A 25812-nucleotide genomic window follows, 5' to 3' on the forward strand; every position below is an offset into this window, starting at 1 on the left:
CAAATATTGGGAAGTTATATCCCAAAACAGTAAGTTGCTATTTGTTTGGCTACATAGAAAAGTCAAAAGGTTTTCGTTTCTACTGTCTAGAGAGACACACAAAGTTTATGGAAACGAGATATGCTGTTTTCCTAGAGGATGAAAAGATGAGGTGGAGCATGGTAGCTCGAGAAATTGACCTTGAAGTGAAACGGTGTATGCGCCCACTCCAATGATTCACGAGCTAATTTTCTCACTACATGCTATCGCTACACCGACAGTGCAAGATACTATGGTGTCAGTATCTGTTGTTATTCCACCTATGGCAACAATGAATGAAAATGAGGAACCTGTTTTTTAGGATCCTATAGAACCTATTGCCACACATGAGGGGAGCAACAACAGCCTCAAACAGAAGATGTGCCAAATGTGGAGGCCCCTAAAAGGTCTCAAAGAGTTAGTAAATCAGCTGTTTCTGCTGATTATGAAGTGTACAACACTAAGAAATTTTAAATGGAGGTTGATTCCACCTCTTTTGAAGAAGCCATGAGAAGTGATCATTTATCAAAGTGGCTTAAGGCCATGGAAGATGAAATGAAATCGATGAATGCTAATAAAGTTTGGAATTTAGAAATAATTCCTAAAGGAGCCAAAACAGTAGGCTGTAAATGGGTCTACAAAACAAAACTTGACTCTCAAGGGAATATAGAAAGATATAAAGCGTGACTTGTGGCAAAAGGCTATATGCAAAGAGAAGAGATTGATTAAAATGAGACCTTTTCTTCAGTCTAATGTAAAGTTTCCTTTAGAATCATAATGGCATTAGTGGCACATTACGATTAAGAATTACATCATATGGATGTAAAGACGGCATTTCTCAACAGAGACTTAGAGGAAAAATATTTACATGGCACAACCGAAAGGTTTTGTCATGGAAGGAAAAGAACGAATGTGATGCCGCCTAAAGAAATCCATTTATGGATTAAAACAAGCTTCAAGACCGTGGTACTTGAAGTTTGATTAGAAAATAAAGAATTTTGGGTTTTAAAGAAAATCTAGAGGACAATTGTGTCTATGCAAAGTTTAAGAATATGAAGTTTATTTTCCTTGTCCTGTAAGTGGATGATATCTTACTTGCTAGTAGTGGTGTCAGTCTACTATAGGAGACAAAGAAGTTTTGTTCTCAAAATTTGATATGAAAGATCTTGGTGAACCTTCGTTCGTTCTAGGGATCGAGATTCACCGAGATAGAAGTAAAGGGGTATTAAGACTGTCACAAAAGGCATACATGGAAAAGATCTTAAAGAAATTATGTATGCACAAATATAGTCCCTCACCTGCTTCTATAGTCAAGGGCGACAGATATGGAGATTTTCAATGCCCTAGGAACCAATATAAGCTCAATTGATAAAGTGAAAGTGGTTTCATATGCTTCAGCTATCGAAAGCTTGCAACATGCTCAAGTATGTACGCGTCCTGACTTGGCATTTGTTACCGGGTTTTACTCGGCAGATTTTAGAGCAATTCTGGAATAGAACACTGAAATTAGTAAAGAAAGTCTTACATTATTTGCAAGGAACGAAAGGCCTCATGATGATATATAGAAGATCTGATTCATTCCACATAGTGGGATATTTAGATTCTGATTATGTGAGAGTGAATACATATCCAGACGTGGATTTTCTATCATCTCGCAAAGGGGAGCTATTTCATGGAAAAGCTCAAAGCAAACTATTACTACATCGTCCACAATGTATGACGGTTTGTAGCATGTTATGAGGCAATGGGCAGGTGAACTGACTAAAGAAGTTCATACCCAGTTTGAAGGTGGTTGACGACATCTATAGACCACATAAAGTTATACTGCGATTATAATCTGGCAGTATATTATGCTCACAACATAAGTCAAGTGGTGCTGTCAAACATATTGACATAGAGTATTATGTTGTGAAAGATAAGTCCGGGATTAAGTCATAAGTCTTGAGCATATAAGTACAGAGAAGATGATCGCGGATCCACTTACAAAAGGCTTACCACCCAATATGTTCAAATGACATGGTGTTCAGAGAACATGTAGCTAGCATGGGTTTAAGGGAAAGCCTAAAATTCCTGGACAAAAGAAGGCCCAAAGATTAGTATCTATTTCAGAATAGAGTAGTGTATTGTAGCTGTTAAATCTATCGATAATAGACCGTGACGATGAGACATGCTCTATGCGCTAATCTGTAATGGAATAAACAAAACTAAATGATATGAAAGTGAAAGATAGAATGAGATCAAGGGGGAGAATGTTAGTTGATCTCCACCAATAGGCCCAACGGCCTATTAGGCCCTTGCCTCTGCTCCCTGATCGGGGGAGCCTAACCCTAACTGGTTGGTGGGCCCCTGTCGCACAGCACATATATATAGAGGAGTGGGGAACTAGGCTCGGGTTACGAGGTTGAACGGAGCCACCATCCCACCCACAGAAAACCCTAATCTGATCCTAAAGAAGTGCTGCCAGCGACGGGATGTGCACCACCACCGCCGCTCCCTCTGTAGGGTCTCCACAGCGCCACTGGTGATCGTCTCCACCGCGCTGGACGTCTTCTGCACCGCAGCACCGGCGTCTCTCCGCTGCGGTGCATCTACTGAGAAGGCGAGGAGCCTTCGCCGCATCTACGGTTACACACAGAGAGGTACACACACCCACGATTCTAACACAATAGACATGGTGCAAAATCCAACCGTTTCCTAAAGCGAACTATACGTAGAGTTGTGTTCTAGAGCACGAGTTTGGCCTACACATTAAATTTGTGATGAAATAAAAAAGGTCTCATTCGCTAACCCACACAAGCTCACCATGACATGCGCATCGAGCCCTTGGCGAGTCCGGCGTTCTCAAGCGCCTTCTTGTCACTGACCATGCAGTAGCGCAGGTAGTCGTCAAGCGTGCAGGCATTCTTCCCATGGGTGTATTGCCCCTCCAACGAGAACCCCCTAATCTGGGTGGCGAACCAGGTGGGGAAATTGCCAGCGTCAAAGCGGTCGATGGGGCCGAACCCGCAGCCTGTTCGGCTGGGGCTAAAACGATCGTATATGATTATGGATTATTACCACTGGCTGATTTGATGTGAAAGAAACATACTGTTCTGGCTAAAAATTTACGATCGTTTACGACCCAGCGAACAGGCTGCCGCTTTCGCCCCACATCGCTCCCGAACTTGGACACTAGCCCCGCCCGCTCTTCCTGGGGTCCTTCTCCTACCGCGGCGCCACCAAAGTGGTCGCTGCTACGTGTACCATGGAGAAAGCAGCCTCAGGGTGTGGGTGGGCGCTTGCATGGTGGAAACGGAGGTGCGACCAATGAATGGGGAATGAAGCGCGGGAGGCGGGAGCAATGGTTATGGCGATTAAATGGACACTACGATGAGGGTGGCAGAGGATGGAAGACTTAGGGGCTTTTTGGATGGCAGCGTAGGAAAGCTGCCTGAGCCAGGCATCACTCCCAGGCGTTTGATTTTGAGCGCCTAGGGTCGGATGTGCATGCCTGGCCGGCGCTCCCAGGCCAGGGCTGCATCCAAACATGCCCTTATGGATTGGACTGGGTCGCCAGGTTGGCAAGTCACTGGCCTCTTTCTTGCTTTGCTTGGTAGCAGCAGGCTACCAACACACACTACAAGCTATACTGGTTTGAAGTTTGGGGATGCATTATGTGCACCTGCATTCATGAGATCTGAAAATGTTTTTTTTAATTACAGTATTCATGAGATCTGAAAATGTCTTTTAATCACAGTATAGGAACATATGCTGTTATACATGTACGTATACTTAACTCTATTGACTTATGTATTGTACGTGTACTTGACTCTATTAACTTATGTACACACAGTGCCATTAAATATTAAATAACTCCGTCTCCAAAAATGTTTATATGAATACAACTCCTTAGAAGAACAGGGTCTTCCTAGTTTAACGTGTTGGGTTGTTGAGCGCCTCTCCTCACCACAGAAAGACACGCTGCATTGTAGCAGCGCTAGCTTGCCCATGGAATCAATTGCTTTGTCATTTATGTTTAGGTTTGTCTGTCACATAATTCTTATGCGTACGATGAAACACATAAGGGCCACTTTGCCAGAGCTTCATCTTCTCTCAAAATCACAATGGAGAATCATTTCACAGAATCAGGAGAAGTTACTTTTTTCAGCTCTTAGCCCTTGTTTAGTTCCACCCCAAAATCCAAAAAGTTGCTACAGTACCTGTCACATCGAATGTTTGCGGCCCGTGCATGGAGCATTAAATGTAGACGAAAAGAAAAACTAATTACACGGTTTGGTGGGAAATTGCGAGACGAACGTTTTAAGCCTAATTAGTCAATGTTTAGACACTATTTGCCAAATAAAAACGAAGGTGCTACAGTAGCCTCAAAATCCAAATTTCGCGAACTAAACAAGGGCTTAGCCTCTTAGTTCATTTTAGAAATCACTTCACAAAATCAGTGGAGAATCACTTCTCTCTGAAAAATTATTTGACAGATCTCCTACTAGATTTAGTAGAGAATCAGCTCTACGAGCTTTGCTACTGAGGACCTAAAAATCATACTTCTCATTTACTACATACTTCGTACTTCATATTTACTCTTTCTCGTTACCATGCACTCCATCATCATATTTTCTAAAATAGACTTTAAGAAACCCAATTAGTTTATTTTTGAACTAGCATCTATTCAAAAATTATACACATTATATAAAAAAATTAAGGGTGTCGGCATGCCGGATTCCACTTGCACGGAGGGTAAAGTGCATTTTCAACCTTCAACTACACGATAGTTTGATATTCAACTCCAAAATTATGATACCAGGTACTGAACAACCTCTAACTGTCGAAACCAAATAAATTTGGTCCTTTAGCTAGTTTCAAAGATGATTTTCTATTTTTTAGAATAATATAAAAAACCTATTTTAACCTCTAAAAATCCATAACTTATGTACTTGAAATTAAAAATATGAAACTAATACATTTTTTTCCTAAAATGCTATCTAATTCTTGGTAATCTATTTATAATTATTTAGAACTTATTTATTTATGTTCCTATTTTATTGCTTGTGGTCTGGTTTAGAACTTATTTATTTATGTTCCTATTTAGAACTTATTTAGAACCAATGATTAAAAGATTTTTTTTAGGAAAAGATGGTATTGGTTTCACATTTTTTGATTTCAAATAAATAAGTTATAAAATTTTATAGATTAAAACATTTTTACTATTTATGAAAATAGAAAATCACTTTTAAAACTAGCTAGAGGACTAAATTTATCCGATTTCGATAATTGTTCGGTACCCAATTTCATAATTAAAGGTTGAAAATAATAATTTCATAATGATATGTTCTCTTAACGAAAATGAAATGCAATTCTCTCGCGTTTTGGAGAAAAAAAAAGTTTGAAAATGAGCTTTACCTTGCTCGAAATACAAGATGCACGCAAGTCAAAACGAATAGACCTCTTGGGCCCACCGGCCAGCGGCTCGTCTCTTATCAAGTACCAAACCCTTTCCATCTGCTTCGTTCCCTGTCCGTGTATCAAGCACCGAACTCTGCTCCTCCCTGCTTCCGTCACGCGAGAGCACTCCACTCCCACGCGAACCCTAGCAGTGGTTCTCCCTGGGGGGCCCGCTAAGCAGCTTGGTCCCAAGCTGTAGAAGCAACTCCGATCCCAGCCGCGGTTGGTTGAGTCCATCAGTTCCGGTTTCTGGAGCCGGATTTGGGATCCGCGCGATGTCTTGGTCCGCGCCCGACGACATCCTCCTCTCCACCTCCCTCGCCGGCTTCTTGGACAGTGAGTTTTGAGATCCCCTATCTGCTATGTTTCTGAGCTTGTCTAGTCGCCTAGATGTTGATATTGGTCTGTAGGACTGAGCCGATGCGCCTAGATTAGATTTTTAGGGGGTCGTAGATCCGATTGGCCTAGTTTCCTGTTTGTGGAGGCCGTGATTCTAAGTCATTGTGATAATTTCGTACCGACGATTGCCTTCTGTGAGTGGTTCGGATCAGGCACAGTGACTCTCCGCAAATCCCTGTAGCCGTTGTTAGTAGGAGAAGAGGGAAGGCTCTTATGGGTTATGCAGTCATCCATACTCAATACAACTCATTTAGTTTTGGCGAAAGAGAGTATTTTTTCCTGTAACTCGTTCAAATTTTGTCTTGAACTTTGTCAAAGCTTTGGTAGGTTTATCTGTTTATGCAGATAGACTACAGATTTTTGTGTGTACTGTTTGTGCCAATGCCTTATGTTGTTGATGGAAATCTTACCTGGAGTTGGTTGTGCCTCATGACATATGAAGGCAGAATTCTGGTGCATTCACACTAAGCGTTGTAAAAGGTTGTTAGTTCCCATGATCTGTTTGGTTCCACAATGTTTTTGGCAATTATTTGTGCAAACTTAATGCTATGTAATTGTACAAAATTATGACTTATCGGACCTTCTCATGTGTGTTACATTTGTACCTGAAGCTCTTCATTGCGAACAATTGTATTGCATTTGGGGCATTTGGTTGGTTGGATAGACTTGATTATGAAATGTTTAAATTCTGTATAGTAAGCCTGTGTTGGACGAGCCTAATTGTAAGACAACTTTGGTGTGTGCGCTTCAATCTCCAAGTGCCACTTTCTTTGGTTCATTGATAGTAAATTTCTGTTTCTCTTTCCATTTTCCCTTCAGGGATTATGTGCGCCTTTGAGTAGAATTTAATCTTAATTGTGGTAGCTGTTAGTTGTTTGAAGCTGTTATTTGGTACCTCTATCATCTGTCATTAAAAAAGACATTACCTTTTGTCCATGTGAGCTCCGTCTGAATTAGTTGATGAATTTTATACCTCAATAGAAACCTAATTTAAATTGTCTGCCCTATGACAGTAGAACCTCGCAGCGATTGGGCAAGCTAATGGCACTACGATTGATTGATATTTCTATTAATTTTGTAGTGTATATGAGACAATGAGAAGATTGCCCCACCTGAGTTCCTTTGAATCAGTTGATCTGTTAACGCCTCGATAGATGTTCAGTTGAAATTGTTTCCATGTGATGGTAGAAGCAAGAGTTTTTCTGCTTTTTTTAATGAGCGATGGCATTATGATTGTTTGGCACTTTTGCAAGTGCATATGAAATAATGAGAAGAGAGCAATGTTTTTGAGGCGCCGCGGCGAGGTGCGGCGCCCGACCTTTTTCTCAACGCCTAGGCGTTTGTGGCGGACGCCTGATGGATAAGTCTCATGTGTGGCTGGTCTTTGTGGGGCTATGATGCTCACATGGTCATGGTCCTTGTGGCTGTTTTTCTGTTTTTAGGACAGCATCTTAGACTAGAGGACAGCATCTTAGAGGACAGCATCTTAGACTAGAGGACAGCATCTTAGCTAGGACAGCATATTAGCATCTTAGACTAGCATCTTAGACTAGCATCTTGGCATATGCTTGGCTGGCTAGCAGCCTATAAATATGTAACCCCAACCCCTTGGGTTGGCATGGCATTTGTGTGAGCTTGTGTGAGAAATAGACAAGAAAATTGCCCCAACTCCTAGTGTCATCCTCTCTCGATGAGAGTAAGAATTCTCCTACTACCAAGAGTGAGAATTCAGCGACTAACAAGTGGTATCAGAGCCGTATTATCCTGTAGCCTGAGCATCTCTTGCTCATCTTCTCTCCCAGCCCCACAACAGCCCCAGCTGTTGGCAGCAGCAGCTCCTCCGGCCGCTCCTGTTCACTCCTCTCCCAGCTCGTCTGAAGCAGCCCTCTCCCCACGCAGCAGCCCCCCGGTAGCGCGTCATGTCCGCAGGGCAGTCTCAGCGCTCGGTCGCCTCGAGCACGCGGCGTCGGCAGGAGGCCGAACTTGCCGCGGCAGAGGAACGCGAGCGAGCGGCGGCAGAGACCGCTGCGGCGGCGGCAAGGGCGTCGAGGCTAGCAGCGGCGGAGCTGGCAGCAGCCAGAGCGGAGGCGGAAGCAGCGGCGGCGGCGAATGCAGCGCGTGCGGCGGCGGCGGAGGTCGAGGCTCTGCGCGGCAGCATCGGCAGCTCCATTTCCGCTGACGACACCGCCGACGCGGACCTCGAGCTGCTAGAGAGGGAGGCAGCGCGAGCGCGGGCGGCGCAGTGGACAGCCGCGCACGTCCACGAGCGTGGCGGCAGCCCAGACAGGCGCGGACGCGCTGGCGGCGCTCCTGGAGGAGGCGCGCACGGCGGTGGCGCTCCTGGGGCAGCCGCGCACGCCCACGAGCGCGACGGCAGCCCAGACAGGCGCGGACGCGCCGGTGGCGCTCCTGGAGGAGGCGCGCACGGCGGCGGCGCTCCTGGAGGAGGCGCGCACGACAACGGTGGCGGACGGGTCGATGGAGAGCGCGGCCTTCACAGGCAGCGTGGCTCTCTCTCCCCGGATCGGTACCGACGGGTCGATGGAGAGCGCGGCCTTCACAGGCAGCGTGGCTCTCTCTCCCCGGATCGGTACCGTGGTTACCACGGGCTCCAGGCTGTTGTCAGGGACGTCGGTACCGGCGGTGGGTGGCCTACCCTCACCAAGACCAACTACGTCGAGTGGGCTGCGGTGATGAGGGTAAAGCTCCAGGTGCGGCACATGTGGGAGGCAGTCCGGTACGGCGACGTCGACTACGACCTAGATCGACGGGCGCTGGATGCTCTCATCGCTGCAGTCCCGCCCGAGATGCAGTTCTCGCTTACCAGCAAGCGGACTGCCAAGGAGGCTTGGGACGCCATCGCTGCGGCACGCATCGGCAGCGACCGCGCCCGCAAGTCCACACTGCAGGCACTTCGCAAGGAGTGGGAGAACCTGGCTTTCAAGCCAGGTGAGGACGTTGATGACTTTGCTCTCCGTCTCAACACTCTGTTGCAGAAGATGGTGCAGTTCGGCGACGACACCTACGGCGAGGAGAGAGCTGTCGAAAAGCTCTTCCGCTGCGTCCCCGAGAAGTACAAGCAGATGGCTCGCTCGATCGAGTCGCTGCTGGATCTCTCCACGATGTCGATCGAGGAGGCGATAGGTCGCCTCAAGGTCGTCGATAGTGATGAGCCACAGTCCCTCTCAGGGCCCATCACCACTGGCGGGAAGCTCCTTCTTACTCGGGAGCAGTGGCTTGCCAGCCAGGGTGACCGGAGGAAGGGGGAGCCTTCTTCCGCGACAGGCGGCCGCAAGCGTGGCAAGCCACGCAAGGCGCGCAGAGACGCCCAGGCCGGGGCGCGAGGACGTGCCGAGGGTGATGCCCGCAGAGGCGCCCAGGGCGGCGCCGCCGGCAGGCACAAGCCGGCACGAGACGACGCCTGCCGCAACTGCGGCCAGCTTGGCCATTGGGCCAAGGACTGTCGACAGCCACGACGCGGCCAGGCCCACGTCGCACAGGCGGAGGAGGAGGAGCCGGCTCTGTTCATGGCACATGCCAGCATCGAGCTACCTCCAGCGGCACCGGCCGCAGCGGCTCTCCTCCACCTTGACGAGCCAAAAGCACACGCCCTCCTCGGCGACAGCTCCGGCAACGACAAGACTGACGGGTGGTGCCTCGACACCGGCGCCACCCATCACATGACCGGTCGACGGGAGTTCTTCACCGAGCTTGACTCTAGCGTCCGAGGCTCCGTCAAGTTTGGGGATGCCTCCGGCGTGGAGATCAAGGGCGTCGGCTCCATCATCTTCACCGCCGTGTCTGGTGAGCACAGGCTGCTCACCGGAGTCTACTACATCCCCGCGTTGAGGAACTCCATCATCAGCTTGGGACAGCTGGATGAGAACGGTTCGCGCGTGGTGGTTGAGGACGGAGTCATGAGGATTTGGGATCGTCGTCGTCGCCTTCTTGCCAAGGTATCCAGAAGCGCAAATCGACTCTACGTCCTTAACGTGCAGGTGGCACAACCCCTCTGTCTCGCTGCTCGTCGGGACGACGAGGCGTGGCAGTGGCACGAGCGTTTCGGGCACCTTCACTTTGAGGCCCTGAAGCGGCTCAGTGCCACGGAGATGGTGCGAGGCCTGCCGTGCCTCGACCATGTGGAGCAGCTCTGCGACGTCTGCGTGTTGACGAAGCAGAGGCGACTCCCCTTTCCCCAGCAGGCGAGCTTTCGAGCCAAGGAGAGGCTCGAGCTCGTGCACGGGGACTTGTGTGGCCCGGTGACACCGGCCACACCGGGAGGACGACGCTACTTCCTGCTGCTCGTCGACGACCTCTCCCGCTACATGTGGGTGATGGTCCTCGGCAGCAAGGGAGAGGCTGCGGACGCCATCAGACGCGCGCAGGCTTCTGCGGAGGCGGAGTGCGACCGCAAGCTGCGCGTGCTGCGCACCGACAACGGCGGCGAATTCACGGCGGCTGAATTCGCGTCGTACTGCGCTGACGAGGGCATTCAGCGCCACTACTCCGCGCCGTACAGCCCGTAGCAGAACGGCGTCGTCGAGCGGCGCAACCAGACGGTTGTGGGGATGGCTCGGGCCCTCCTCAAGCAGAGGGGGATGCCGGCTGTCTTCTGGGGAGAGGCGGTGGTGACGGCCGTCTACATCCTCAACCGCTCGCCTACCAAGGCGCTCGACGGCAGGACGCCGTACGAGGCTTGGCATGGGCGCAAGCCGGCGGTCTCCCACTTGCGGGTCTTCGGCTGCCTCGCGTTCGCCAAGGAGCTTGGCCACATCAGCAAGCTCGACGACAGGAGCACTCCGGGAGTGTTCATTGGCTACGCGGAGGGCTCGAAGGCCTACCGCATCCTCGACCCGAAGACACAGCGTGTGCGCACGGCGCGCGACGTTGTGTTCGACGAAGGGCGAGGATGGGCGTGGGACAAGGCGGTGGACGATGGCTCGGCTCCGACTTACGACGACTTCACTGTCGAGTACGTCCACTTCGAGGGAGCTGGGGGAGTAGGCAGCTCTTCTTCGGCGAGCGCGTCTACCCCAGTCCCCGAGCCTCCACCGACCCCGGCGCCTGCTACTCCGACAGCTCCACGCTCTCCAGCCAGGACCTCGGCTGCGATGAGTTCTTCGCCGGCTCCACCACAGCCGGCAACGCCACGCACTCCAGCACCGACAGGCACCTCTCCGGGCACGTCTACTCCAACACCAGCTCGTGTCGAGCATAGCCCGGTTGAGCTCGCTACTCCGCTCTCTCACGACGAGGAGCGCATCGACGCGTACCACGACGGCGAGCCGTTGCGGTACCGTACGATGGAGAACCTTCTCGGCGACCAGTTGGTGCCGGGACTGGTGCCTCATGACCTGGAGGACCTGGAGGCGCAGTTGCACCTTGCGTGTGACGACGGCGAGCCTCGGTCGTTCGCAGAGGCCGAGAGACACGCGGCATGGCGCGCCGCGACGCAGTTGGAGATGGATGCGGTTGAGAAGAACCGCACCTGGGAGCTTGCTGACCTTCCTCGTGGTCATCGCGCGATCACCCTTAAGTGGGTGTACAAGCTGAAGAGGGATGAAGCCGGTGCCATCGTCAAGCACAAGGCTCGCTTGGTGGCACGAGGTTTCGTGCAGCAGGAGGGGGTCGACTTCGACGACGCCTTTGCTCCCGTGGCACGGATGGAGTCCGTGCGACTCCTCCTTGCGCTAGCTGCCCAGGAGGGCTGGCGTGTTCATCACATGGACGTCAAGTCGGCATTCCTTAACGGCGACTTGAAGGAGGAGGTCTACGTGCACCAGCCGCCGGGATTTGCGATCCCCGGCAAGGAGGGCAAGGTGCTCCGCCTGCGCAAGGCCCTCTATGGCTTGCGGCAGGCACCGAGGGCGTGGAATGCCAAGCTGGATTCCACGCTAAAGGGGATGGGCTTCGAGCAAAGCCCGCACGAGGCAGCCATCTACCGACGGGGCAATGGAGGTAATGCCCTGTTGGTGGGTGTCTACGTCGACGACTTGGTGATCACCGGCACCAAGGATGCGGAGGTGGCGGCATTCAAGGAAGAGATGAAGGCCACCTTCCAGATGAGTGACCTGGGGCCTCTCTCCTTCTACCTGGGAATCGAGGTACACCAGGATGACTCTGGGATCACGCTTCGACAGACCGCCTACGCCAAGCGCGTCGTTGAGCTAGCTGGGCTCACCGACTGCAACCCAGCTCTCACTCCGATGGAGGAGAGGCTGAAGCTGAGCCGCGACAGCACGACGGAGGAGGTGGACGCTACGCAGTACCGGCGTCTTGTGGGGAGCCTTCGCTACCTCGCCCACACACGGCCGGACTTGGCATTCTCCGTCGGCTACGTTAGTCGGTTCATGCAGCGACCGACGACGGAGCACCAGCAGGCTGTGAAGAGGATCATCCGCTATGTTGCGGGGACTCTCGACCACGGCCTCTACTACCCGAGGTGCCTGGGGCGGCACACTTCGTCGGGTACAGCGACAGCGACCACGCCGGCGACATCGACACCAGCAAGAGCACGAGCGGGATCCTCTTCTTCCTCGGCAAGTGCCTCGTTAGCTGGCAGTCGGTCAAGCAGCAGGTGGTGGCCCTGTCCAGCTGCGAGGCCGAGTACATAGCGGCCTCCACCGTTTCGACTCAGGCGCTCTGGCTCGCTCGACTGCTTGGTGATCTCCTCGGCAGAGACACTAGAGCGGTGGAGCTCAGGGTGGACAGCAAGTCCGCTCTGGCCCTGGCAAAGAACCCCGTGTTCCACGAACGCAGCAAGCACATCCGGGTGAGGTACCACTTCATCCGAAGCTGTTTGGAGGAAGGGAGCATCAAGGCGAGCTACATCAACACCAAGGACCAGCTTGCGGACCTGCTCACCAAGCCCCTTGGGAGGATCAAGTTCCTTGAGCTCTGCTCCAGGACCGGGATGGTTCAACTCTCCCACAAGACGACGCACAAGACTTAGGGGGAGAATGATGGATAAGTCTCATGTGTGGCTGGTCTTTGTGGGGCTATGATGCTCACATGGTCATGGTCCTTGTGACTGTTTTTCTGTTTTTAGGACAGCATCTTAGACTAGAGGACAGCATCTTAGAGGACAGCATCTTAGACTAGAGGACAGCATCTTAGCTAGGACAGCATATTAGCATCTTAGACTAGCATCTTGGCATATGCTTGGCTGGCTAGCAGCCTATAAATATGTAACCCCAACCCCTTGGGTTGGCATGGCATTTGTGTGAGCTTGTGTGAGAAATAGACAAGAAAATTGCCCCAACTCCTAGTGTCATCCTCTCTCGATGAGAGTAAGAATTCTCCTACTACCAAGAGTGAGAATTCAGCGACTAACAACGCCTAGGCGACGCCATACACACATTATAAGGCGTTGTAAGCTAGAATTTTATATACTAGTGCAGCACATACATACCTCGTTTGTTGCCAATTCTTGAGCCCATGTTCCTTTCTTTCCTTTCCAAAAGCTCTTCTCCCATGTAGCATCCAACCCCTTGAGCTTGCCATGTTGCTGGATGCTACATAAAAGAAAGCAAGAGCCTTATGTTTGGGAAAGCAGAGCACACGCCATATTCAGAGCAGACAGAGCATAGCATAGCATAGCAGAGAGTATACAACGAGGAGGCAGAGCAGGGAGTATACAATATTCAGACTACCTGGGCCAAGTGGAGATGCAGAGCGGACGGCAGAGCGGAGCATGAGGAGGCAGAGCGGACGACAGATGCAGAGCAGAGCACGAGGAGGCAGAGCGGATGGCCAAGTGGAGATGCAGGCAGGGGCAGCCGGCCGGTGGACACGAGCAGAGTAGCAGTCCAGCGGAGGTCGAGGTCCGTCCGCCGCCTTCTCTCTTCTTCTCCCCTCGCCCTCAGCAGCGATGTGCGATGATGCTGGAGCGGCTCCACGACAGGGGCGGACGGCCAAGCGGAGATGCAGGCCGGCTCCGCGACAGGGGCGGCCGACCTGTGGACATGAGCAGAGTAGCAGCCCAGCGGAGGTCGAGGTCCGTCCGCCGCCTTCTCTCTTCCTCTCCCCTTGCCCGCACTCGCGGTGAATGACTCGCGCGGTCGATTTCCACGAGAAGAGGCTACCTAGGCGCACGCGAGGTCAATTTCCCGCGCCTCATCCTTTTCCCGCGGGCGCGCGGTCGATTTCCCGCGGGGCCGCGCTCCTTTTGGCGCCCTTCCCCTACGACCGGCATCTGGCGTTCGCGGCGCGGTTGTAGGCGTCCGCCCGACGTCATTCGCGCCTAGGCGACGCCTAATCCTATGAGGCGGACGCCATACACGCTGAGGTCGTGGCGACCCCGACACCCAGGCCCTCGACCACGCCTTGTCGCCTAGGCGACGCCTCAAAAACACAGGAAGAGAGGATAACTTATGCAAGCATTGGGTAGCTGCAGTGCAAGGTGTTAGTGACATGATAGTATAACTCGCTACTGGAGCTAAAGGTCAGCTAAGTTTCTAGCTTTCTAAACAATCAACTAAATATATTGTTAGTTGTCTACTTATCTATTGGTTTATTTGCATATTTGTAAATCAATCTTTTAATCTAGTCTTTGTAAATCTCGAGTGGGTACTAAATATTGTTTGCAAAGGATGCTGGGTCTTCAATGAATTTTGTTCCTAGGGCATGCCAAGTGTAAGATTGGCTTGGCATATCCTTAGTTCATTTCATATTTTGTTCTTAATTGGTGTAAATAGGTAGATTACTCAGAAGAATATGTTAAGTTCTTTTCTGTCTACTTTTATTACCGTGGAAGTATAATTAGTGATTGCATGGATTATGCTCTTTTGAGGTTTTAGCTAAAACTATTGTTATTGATAAAATATTTTAAACCAAAATATTGTACTAACATAGGCATAAGTCATGATAGTAAACATTTATTTTTATATTTAATGAAAACGAGAACAATAGTACTTAAATATTCCATGTGCGTTGGCTGCTTTCTATGGTCTGCTTAATCTTAAAAAAATATTGGTAATTGTCGATGAAATCTAGTCGGCAGTCTACCGAGGGGTATACCCACGATAGTAGATGATTGGTGGAGGTGCGCGTGATCAGGAACCGGATGGTAACAGAGACACAAGACACAAGATTTATACAGGTTCAAACCGTCAATGTGACGTAAAACCCTACGTCCTGTGCTATGTTGATTTGTATTGATCTAGATGACCATGTAGCTGTCGACTAGGGGACCCCTGCCCCTCCTTATATACTCTGGAGGGGTAGGGTTACAAAGAAATATCCTATTTGGTATTACAATATTTAATAAATCACATCTTCTTATAGCCTTGCGTTGCACGCCTTGATCGTGTGGGCCGGGCCACCTCTGATGGTGCAGCCCATGTCTTATCTTGTGGGTACCGGGGGTCATATCCCCCACAGCTAGTTTCCGAGCGCCTTGTATCCGCTTGGCGACGCTGTCTTGAATAAGTCCGAACAGTTTAACACGAAGCCGATCAGTTTTGCTGACGACCTGGACGGTGAAAATCAAAGCCGAGCAGTTAATCGGATGACCTGGGTGGTGAAAGTCGAAGCCGACCAGTAAAACTAGTGACCTGAGCGGTGAAAGTAGGGGCCGACCAGTTTAACTGATTAACCGATCTCGGACTTAGCTAAGTAAGGTTTGTCGGAAGGATGTAAGGGGCTCAAGATTAAATTGAAAAAAAATTCTCCAGGCGAAGTGTAGCCACTTAGACTCCGTTTGCGAGGAATCATTCATGACTTAGTCAATAAGGAGGGTAAATCAAGAAAAGAGCACTACATTCACCGCCAGGTGAAGTGTAGCCACTTAGTCCCCGAGCCTACTGGAAGATGAAGAAATAAATCTTGTAGCAGGGTCAAAGAAAATAAGTCTGAAAGCTTGCCAACGTCATCTGTCATGTGCGTATCAAGACCGCAGACGTGCTACCCAAGATCAGCACCCTAATCTGAACAGCATGGAGCAAGTTGATAGCACACTGATGAGACGTAGCAAGATCCGACCGCCAAGGGAGTCCCCAGCTTAGCTGGCGACTCTTGCACGAAGAATCCGAACACCGGGGAGTCTCGAGCTTAGCTGGCGAGGCTTGCACGAAGAATCCGAATGCCGAGGAGTCCCCAGCTTAGCTGGCGAGCCCCCAGCGTGTCTGACGATGAAGCGACGAACAATCCAAACGCCATGGAGTCCCCAGCTTAGCTGGCGAGCCTCCAGCGTTGCTGACGATGAAGCGACGGGCAATCCGACCAGTTGGTTGGCGAAGAATCGAGCACCGAGCAGCCCAACCAACTGGTCGGCGGCGAAGTGAGCGCCGAGTAGAAGTGAACGCCGAACAGTCCGACCAACTGGTCGCCGACGAAGTCCATGAACCTAGCGGTCCGACCAGTTGATCGGCGGAGAAGTCCGAATGCCAGGTGGTGCGACCACCCGGACGATGATTCTATAATAAATATGTAGAATGAGTAGTACATGATGTAAAAATAAATATATGAACTCGGCGATGAAGGCAGCAGAGCGAAATAGATAGACATTATGTTTGTATGAAGTGTTCATATTTTAAATATGAGTAACTTCCCGCCAGTTGGTTCTGTATCGCATCACCAGCCCCGACTAGCCCATACTCCAAAGCGTAGAGTGCTTAGCACCCGTTTACATGTAAGATCACAGGCGGCGTCGAGGAGCCACTGCCGACCACCCATAACGTAGAGGGCTGGCGCTCGTGCACGTGCAGGAGTGAAATCGAGATCAGGGCTGTTTCTGGTAACGCAAGTGAGAACGGGGCTGGTCGGCGAGTTGATGAAGAATATCTTAAATATATTGTAAACACTAAGTTTTCTTTTGGAGATGTGTTTATATTTAATATAAACTGCCCCGAGCCGTTAGTTTGTTGGTTGAGCCCCCCAGCTCCGGCTAGCTCGTAAACCGTAACGCGGAGCACTGGAGCTCGTGCACGTGTAGGAAGACAAGCGTCACCGAGGAGCCGCTGTCGACCACCCATAACGCAGAGCGCTGGAGCCCGTGCACTTGTAGGGAGAAGCCAAAGACAGGGCCGTCTCTGGAAAACCCAAGTGTAAACATGGCTGTTCGGGAAGTCATTGAGGCGAAAACGTATGTTATCTTTAAGATGGTATACATGGAAAAAAGTCGTTTGGAGAATAATCATGTAGAGAATAGTACGAAGAAACATCATGGCGAAAACTTTATTAAATATTCATATATAAAAAGGTATTTATCTTTAGACATAACGTATGGTCGGCGGCGATGAAATTGCTCGGCCCTCGAGCTTTCTGGCCTGTCGTCATGGCGGCGGTCGCGGTCGTTATAACGCCGTTCTTCGCGGCGATCATTGCGACGCTGCAGGCGATCAGAACGAGTAGTTCGGTCGGCTCGCTTGACGGCTCGGACGGTTCATTTGACAGCTCGGACGGGTACGTGGAGTCGTAGGCGAACGGACGTAATCGGAACCTGACGGAGTCAATCCGCATGGGGAGAAGTCCTTGAGCGTGTCCGACCGAGGCGAGGGCGCAGTCCAAGATCTTCCTTGCATGCCTGAGATACGTGACGTTGTCTGCATGGTGGTGTAGATCCAGATGCATATGTGCTTGTATATCTCTTCAACTACTACAATTAGTTGTATGGCCGACCAGCATCTTTGGTGGAAACACTGCTCCACATCGCGTTATTGCCGGTCGTCTTTCCTGATTGCTGGTTGTCGTGATCCACGGAGACGATCTTGCGTATCCGATCAGAAATCACGAGCAACAACAAGATGTGATTAGGTTTCTCCCAACCGAAATCATGCAGACATACGGATATATATCTGGAAGTATAATAACAATATTTAATTAGCAAGCGACTTGACTTATCTTTCTTGGATTGCTTGACTCCGATCTTGTTGTCGAGTGTTGCGTTTGTTGGAGGCGCATGGCAAGGCGTCGGACTCCAGCACGTGCGGCCGTTCACCGAGGAAAGTGATCCGCTGCGTGCCAGCGTCGAGTTGCCGCCGAATGTTGAGTTGCCGGCAACGTTGGTTGAAGAAAAGATTCCCATCTGGTTCGCCACAGAATCAGCACGCACATCCCCTACCTGGCGCGCCACTGTCGACTAAATCTAGTCGGCAGTCTATCGAGGGGTATACCCACGATAGTAGATGATTGGTGGAGGTGCGCGTGATCAGGAACCGGATGGTAACAGAGACACAAGACACGATTTATACAGGTTTAGGCTGTCAGTGTGACGTAAAACCCTACGTCCTGTGCTCTGTTGATTTGTATTGATCTGGATGACCATGTAGGCTTGTAGCTGTCGACTAGGGGGCCCCTGCCCCTCCTTATATACTCTGGAGGGGTAGGATTACAAAGAAAATATCCTATTTGGTATTACAATATCTAATAAATCACATCTTCTTGTAGCCTTGCGTTGCACGCCTTGATCGTGTGGGCCGGGCCACCTCTGATGGTGCGGCCCATGTCTTGTCTTGTGGGTACCGGGGGTCATATCCCCCACAGCTTCTTGTTGCTCGTGATTTCTGATCTATGGTTCTAATAATTTCTTTCGCATCCGATCTCAGAGAAACTTATTGTCCTGCTAAGAGATGGACGGAAACTGCTTGGCACCCTCTGCTCATTTGATCAGTTTGGTGGGCCGCTTTACTCTCACTTTCCTTAGTGTTGTTTCCAATTATATTTTCTGCTACTAATCTTCTCTTTTACTATTATACTTTGCAGCAAATGTTGTTCTTCAGGGTGCTTGTGAACGAGTGATTGTGGGGGAACAATATTGTGATGTTCCTCTTGGTCTGTACGTAATCCGGGGAGAGAATGTTGTTTTAATCGGAGAATTGGTAATAACCTCTGATGCATTAAAAGTGAGCATGGCCAAACTCATATCTCCGCGTTGATGTTATAGATCTGGTATATATTGCATTGAGCAGGATCGCGAAAAGGATGAACTCCCTGCTCACATGACCTGTGTTTCAGAAGCAGAAATAAGAAAGGTGTGCACTTATCTTCAATCTATTCTTGTTTTGAAGCGTTTTCTGGTGTTTAGCTAATTCTTTTCTGCATTTTGATACATGCATGTTGATATCCTAGTCATACAGATTGTTCATGAACGGTTCTGTGTTTTTCCCAAAGACAATTTAAACTGTGGCGCTAAAAGTTTGTTGTCTTGCTCTTTTACTTGGTGTTTCAATGATAAGTTATGGCCACAGTTGCAGCCTTAAAGAAATACAGAAACATTTTATTAGATGACAATACAGATAATTTGTAGATTGTTTTAACTTTTGCAACCCATCCTGTCATATAACATGGAAACTGTGGATGCAACTATTGCATTTTTCTGTCCTAACCTCTTTGCCGTCTGCTAATATGTGCGAGAAGATTTATTTCTCTAAACTCTCTGTTGTGACTTTATTGTTGAAACTATTGCATCTTTTGATTTACTTTTACATTCAAGCAAAAATGAAATTTGTATGTAATGTTGTACTTCGTTTCAAATTATAAGACATTTTGGCGTTTCTAGATTCGTAACTTTTATCATGTATCTAGACATAATATGTATCTAGGTGCATAGTAAAAGTTATGAATCTAAAAAAACCAAAAACGTCTTATAATTTGAAACGAAGGGACTACCATGTTTTTTCCAAGATCTAAGCATTAATAAAAAAAGACTCATTTTGTGGAAGTAAAATATGGATTGTTAATGTTTGGTCTGCTTATTGCATTTTGTGGATATATCTTGGAACAGGTTTGCCTGTATTAGATTGTGGCCACTCTGGGATTGGCCCATACTTTATTTTAAAAATGATTTAGAAGACTAGGGATTCCAGTTGCGATGAACTGAGAACAGATGACAAGAGGAAGGGCTCCTTTTCATAGGGAGGCAGCAATTCCATTAGTGCAAATTGGATTAAACTAATTACTTAACCTGACGAAAAGAAAGGAATGGTTCATACAAACCCGGGAACAACATGGGAGCGAACTAAAGGTTTTACCCTTTTCTCGACAGTCATCTATCTTCAACCTATTGCATTTGTTGCGGTCCCACCTTCAGCCTGCCATAGCATGCTCAAACCTGTTCCTTTCATCTGGTCTTTCTGAATCTTGTAATGCTTAACAATAAACTGCGGAGAAGGAACAAATATTAATGTGTACAAACACAGTTATTGCGGTTTAGCAACAGGACCCAGCGCAGCTCCTAGGAGAAACAGTTTGTCTTTCAAAAGGACTTACATACACTAGACAAATATGCAATCTGCCATTGAAATATGTTTGTATGGTGTACCTCTATGCTTAGACAAAGGAACCTGACTCCTTCACGATGTCATTGTGACTTAGTAACTAACTTTTTTTTTCGCCACATCCAGGCTGAAAAGGCAGAACGGGAAGCAAGAGATCTGAAAGGCACGATGAGGAAACGGATGGAGTTCCTAGACTTCGATTAAAATCGTTTCCATGGTAGTTGCTGCTCCCATTTGTGGCCGCGGAGTTTTTAGTGGCGGCCTGTGCCATACCTGATGACTGCGCCACGTCCCAGTCGCATGCTTCTCGTTTGTCCAGAAACGCTTTGGATTGATGGAGGGTTCAGCGAACAGATTCCTTTTAACTAGCAGTGGTGTTTACTACTTTTGTGGCCACAACAGATCCTTGTTTGAGAGCCTCCAGATACAGCTTTGTCACCTCTCAGATTATTGCCTGGGGAGATGCCCTGTGCTCTCCTTGTCGTTTTCAACAGTGCCTTTGCTCTATCGGAATTTATATAACTGACATTACTGTACACCTGATTGGGTTGGATCTTGGGGGGCCAATGCCATGGCTTTGCAGGATCCTGGAGGCAGCTAGCTAATCAATCAAGCTGCCAATCAGCACAGCGGCGCAACATGCATGCTGTGCTGACCTGGTCTAGCCTTACAACAATAACACTGTACCCCCAGCGACATGCACGTGAAGCAAAGCGAGCCCAGCTTAGCCTGTGGTGCGGGCTGCTGTCCGAGCGTCTCTTTCCCAGCCCCGGCTGCCCCTATCCATCCATCCTCCTGTGCGTAATGTGATAGCGCTGAAATCTTCACTAGCAGCCTTCGCGATTTAGCCGGCTGCACGAACAGCAGGGGCTAAAGGGTTGGATCAACGTGGCGCCAGTGTTACCGAACGCTAATGAGCTGATAATGGCTGCTGGTACCTAGTAGCCTGTTTGTTTGGTCGTAAATGATCATAAATTTTTAGCTAGAATAGTATTTTTTCTCACACTAAACTAGCCAGCAGTAATAATCCACAATCGTATACGATCGTTTCAGCCCCAGCCGAACAGGCTACTAATGGCCCCGTTCATGCCGACACCCATCAGACAATAAGTGGGTGTTTAGATTGGGCTGCTAAAGTTTAGCCGGCTAATTTTAGTTCTATTTAGTTATTATTTACCTAAACACTATGATTAAATAGGACTAAAAGGGTATTTAGCAAATTAGTCATAAAGAGGTTGCTAAATAGGACTAAAGCCCATACTACCTCACCTTTTAAACACTTTGAATCTAAACATAGAGACTAAAAGGCTCTTTTAGTCCACTAAACTAAATAGGAGTGGCTAAGGTTTAGCAACTGATTTAGCTGTCTAAATTTTAGCCGCTACAGTCTAAACCAGGCCTAATAACCCATGGCTTCCTCAGTTCCTTCTCCTCTCCCAAGCGAAAGGCAGTGAGCGAGGTGTGAGGACATCCGTCCAACTTCCGTGACGCGAACAGGACACTGGAACGAGCCAGACACTGGAGCTGGAAGCCTCCCAATCAGGCATCGGTGGCAGCCGGCAGATCTCAGTTGGAGGAGCTAGGCTAGCATTAGGAGTACAAATCGGGAGATCTCGGTCCTGTTTGACAGCTGTTGGTACGGCTGATTTGTAGGGTTGATTTGTAGAGTTGATTTATTAGGATAGAAAAACGCTATTTTATGACTAAAATAGTAGGGCTATTTCTAACCCATAGGCTCAAGCGAACATGGGCCTCACCGGTTTCAGAAGATAGGCTAGCCAAGCCATTTTGTTTGTTGCACACTTGCGCACGCACGGTAGGTTGGGCGCCTCCGTTGATTAATGCATGCCTGGTACTGCGGGGCGTGGCAGCGCACATGGTGCTGTGTGAGCTGAGGCCGGGGCCGGCAGGACGCCTGCGCTAGCTTAGATCCTTATCCGCCGGCCCCGGCCGGCCCGGCCATTGAACACGGCAGCGTGCATGTGGGTGGTCTCCATCGATCGATCGATCCATCGGCTCCCAACCGTCGGGTCACCGTCCTCGGCGGCCGAACTCGTCTACCGTGCGGTGCGGACACCATGGTCACGGACGGGATCCGCAGAAATCAGGCGTTAAATGGCGGCTTTGGCGGGGTTCACGTGAGCAACCAAACTGGTGGGAAAGCTCGGGCCTAGCTACTGCCCGCAATCGGCAGGTCGTGCTGTACGCCTGGCCTGTGGCCTGTACCTCGTTCATGCTTCCACCATTCAACTGAAGATCACGACTGGTGTGAAAGCGCGCGTCGTCAGTGACAGTGCACGAACAACTGAACAAGAATGAACTTCACGTACGCGGTGATCATTTGGAGATCTCATGGGACGACACCGGCTTGTTGTAGACAGTTAGGAGCATTAGTAGTACGCACTAATAGAGATTCATTAGTTATCAGTAGCAGACAGCAGTACAAGTTTAAGTACAGTCACTGGAGTATATGCCATAGCACGGCGAGCTACATTTCTCTAGTTATTCATGCTGGGCTGAAACGATCGTATACGATCGTGGATTATTACTGCTGGCTGGTTTGGTGTGAGAGAAAAATACTGTTCTGGCTGAAAATTTACGATCGTTAGGCTGAATAAGCTACATATGTATGGAATGAGTCCTCCAAAACAATCTATGGCGCTCATGATTGGAGCTGCAGCAGTACTACACTGTTTCCCAGCACAACTACCTGCATGATGCTTCTTTGCTGCGATAAGCAGCCGCAGAAAGGAGGGATGGTCATGGAACAGAAGAAGAAAGGAGGGACGATCATGGAACGGACACCACAGCGACAGCCCCTGCCTGTCCTACATGATTGGCTACCACCGTGTTCGGCATTGGGTGGATCATGCGATCGACGCGAGCGAAATCAAGCCGCCGGCCCGTGGTGCAAGCGGCAGCAAGCCGGCCGGGCAAGCTAGGCCTGCGCTCCGGCGCGCTTCATCCGCGCGACGGGGACGAAGGGCGCGGCGAAGTAGGGCTCCACGCCGGTCCACGGCGGGTGGTGCGCCGCGCTGGGCGGCGCCCCCGGGTGGCCCTGGCCCGACAACGCCGCCACGCAGAGCTCGGCGAGGCGCCACGCCGCGCGCCGCAGCCACCGACGGAGCCGGAGCCCGCGGCCGTGGCGGCGCACGCGCGCGCCAGGGCCGGCGCCGCCGAGCCGGACGACGTGCACCTTCCGGCGGCCGTGGCGGGGCAGGCGGACGGCGCGGCGCGGCACGACGATGACGCATGGAGATGGAGCTTCCCCCATTGTCCTCGCCTTCTTTCTCGGCACCTTTCGCCGGCTTGCTCCTTCTCGCTGCTCGCTCGCTGGTGGCCTCGTGGCCTCTGCTGTTTCCTTCCCTCTCCTCTGTTGCGCTGCGCTCTCGTGCTCCGACCGATCATGTGCCGTCGGTGTATATAAAGGGTGGAGGGACACGGTCGGGATGGGCCAGGCCAGGGTTCATCAGCAGAGTGTACGCGTATTTTTTTTTTCAAAAAAAATATAGTATAAGATTAAAGAATTAATGAATCAATGAAATGAAATGAAAAGCGGGGAACAACCAAAAAAAAAAGCAGAAGTGAGACAATGCACTCAATTTTGCTAGGACTAAAACAAGCTGACTGGAAAATGCTGGAACGCAGCAGCAGATATACTTTTACTTCTTTTTAGTTTTTGATTGATGGTGACTGGGAGAGCATCGTTCATAAACAAATGGAGGGTCAGAGAGTTCATACTGCCGGTGACAGGAAACTGAGGTGCCTGCCAGCCGCATAATTGGCCATACAGCCTGAGCTCGTCGGCCCGGTCCAAGACCCGTTTTTTGTCCGGCCCAAGCACGACCCGGCACGGAGGCTAGCGGGCCCAGGCTGGCCCGGCCCGGAGTAGCAGGCCATGCCTGGGCCTTACCCAGGTACGTGGGCCAGCACGGCACGGCCTGCTACAGAGCAGCCGGTCCGCTAGCGGCCCGGCCTACTAGTGCCGCGGCGGCCTCCCCACCCCCCTGCGTCGCACCCCGCCCCTGCATAAAAGCGGCTCGCCCAGTCGCCTCGCCCGCTCCGCAGTCTCCACTCTCCAGTCGCCTCGCCTCCTTGTCCGCTCCGCTCTCCGCTCCCAACTTTAACCCTAATCCCCATTCCCCAGTTCCCCACTCGCTCGCCGCGGCGCAGCCGAGCGCCCGAGCCCCGCTCGCCCAGTCGCCTCACCGGCGGCCAGCTCCGCAATCCGCTCTCAACCTTAACCCTAATCCCCACTCGCTCGCCGGCTCGCCGCAGCGCAATCTCTGCTCTCTCTCTCTCTCTCGCCCGCATCGGCCGCATCTACGATCTGGCGAATCTGAGCTCTCTCTCGTGATCTACTGATCTCGTTCGTCGTCCTCGACTTCGCTGACCTCGATCCGCCTCTCCTCCCTTCTCCCTCTCTCATCCCTTCTCCCTCTCTCCTCTCTCGCTCTCAGTGAACTATGTGAGTTCGTGACCGTGTTCCCGTCCGTCCCTCCTCCGCCGTTCGCCGTCGTTTCTAATCGGTCTCTCTCCTCTGGGTGGCCCTCGTCATCTCCGGTACCGGGCTCTGGTTGCGCAGGTACTCCACTAACCCTAACCCTAACCCTAGATCTGTCTTCTCCACTTCTTGTGTCTCTTCCACTGACTCTGGATGACTGGATCTGTACCTCTATGGCTCTATCTCTCTGACTCTGTTTTTCTCCTCCGTGCAGGTCGGTTGCCGATGCCTCGTCGTCCTCTTCCTATGGCATAGACCGGGCACGGCAGCCACACGCACCGTTGAGGAACGGTGCTGGAGATCAGCCATCCGCGGTCAAGGTCACCATGGCGGATGACGACGATGTCGTCTATCCACTCACCGGCTATGATGACCTGATCGCGGTAGGGCTGCTCCCAGAGGACGACGACGACATCCGTGACGACGCTGCTGCGTTGTTGGGTATCGATGTCGGTAGCGGCTCTGCTCCAATCGATCTGGACGGTGGCGACGGTGGTGGAGGGGCGAAGCTAGCGTTGTCGGTGACGGTGACAGGGACACCGGTCCACTCCAACAGCACAGATGGTACCTCATGCCTTGGTAAGTGTAAATCTGGTGTCTGGGTTGATTTTGATGAGATCTATGAGACTATGAATGGTCAAAAGGTTCGAACTGCTGCTATCTGTAAAATATGTAAGAGTAGATTGTTTGCTAGATCTTCTGCTGTCACTGTCCATTTGATTAGCATCATAAATCTTGTAGGAAAAAGGTTGATCGTGCTGCTAGAGTTCAGTCTAGGCTTTCTTACAATCCTGATGGATCTGTGCATAACTGGGACTACAATCCTGCTGTTGCTCACTCAGAGTTGTATAGATTGATTGCTAGGCTTGACCTTCCATTAGGTATAGGTGAGTCACAGGCATGGGAGGATTACATTGTTCTTGCTCATAACCCTAGGTTTGCCAAGGTTTCTAGACAGACTACCACTAGAGATCTTGGTAAGCTGTTTACTGAACACCGTGATAAGCTTAAGAATTTTGTGTTGTCTGCTGCTTCTTCTGTTGCTTTGACTTTAGACATTTGGTCTTGTAATGTTAAGGAGGACTATATTAGTGTTGTTGCTCACTATGTGAATGCTGATTGGGAGTTACAGAAAAGAGTTAATGGTCTTAGGCTGATTGAGGTTAAACATTCTGGTGAAAACATTGCTGAAAGAATTGATGTTGTGGTTGATGAGTATTGTCTGATTGACAAGAT

General features: G+C 50.3%; 2 protein-coding genes across 2 annotated transcripts; one reads left to right on the plus strand and one right to left on the minus strand.

Annotated features, from left to right (window-relative positions):
• The first annotated feature begins 5511 nt into the window (after window positions 1-5511).
• LOC136495394 (sm-like protein LSM1B) lies at window positions 5512-20577 on the plus strand. The gene is made up of 5 exons (XM_066491334.1): window positions 5512-5793; window positions 18402-18470; window positions 18559-18674; window positions 18765-18827; window positions 20199-20577. The coding sequence occupies exons 1-5, from the start codon at window positions 5733-5735 to the stop codon at window positions 20274-20276; spliced, it is 387 nt and encodes a 128-aa protein (XP_066347431.1). The 5' UTR covers window positions 5512-5732; the 3' UTR covers window positions 20277-20577.
• A 1252-nt stretch (window positions 20578-21829) lies between these two features.
• LOC136498231 (uncharacterized) lies at window positions 21830-23458 on the minus strand. Its single transcript, XM_066494178.1, has one exon. The coding sequence runs from the start codon at window positions 23344-23346 to the stop codon at window positions 23011-23013; it is 336 nt and encodes a 111-aa protein (XP_066350275.1). The 5' UTR covers window positions 23347-23458; the 3' UTR covers window positions 21830-23010.
• Window positions 23459-25812: the final 2354 nt, after the last annotated feature.

The sequence above is a fragment of the Miscanthus floridulus genome, chromosome 12 (assembly GCF_019320115.1).
Source record: "Miscanthus floridulus cultivar M001 chromosome 12, ASM1932011v1, whole genome shotgun sequence".
NCBI lineage: Eukaryota > Viridiplantae > Streptophyta > Magnoliopsida > Poales > Poaceae > Miscanthus > Miscanthus floridulus.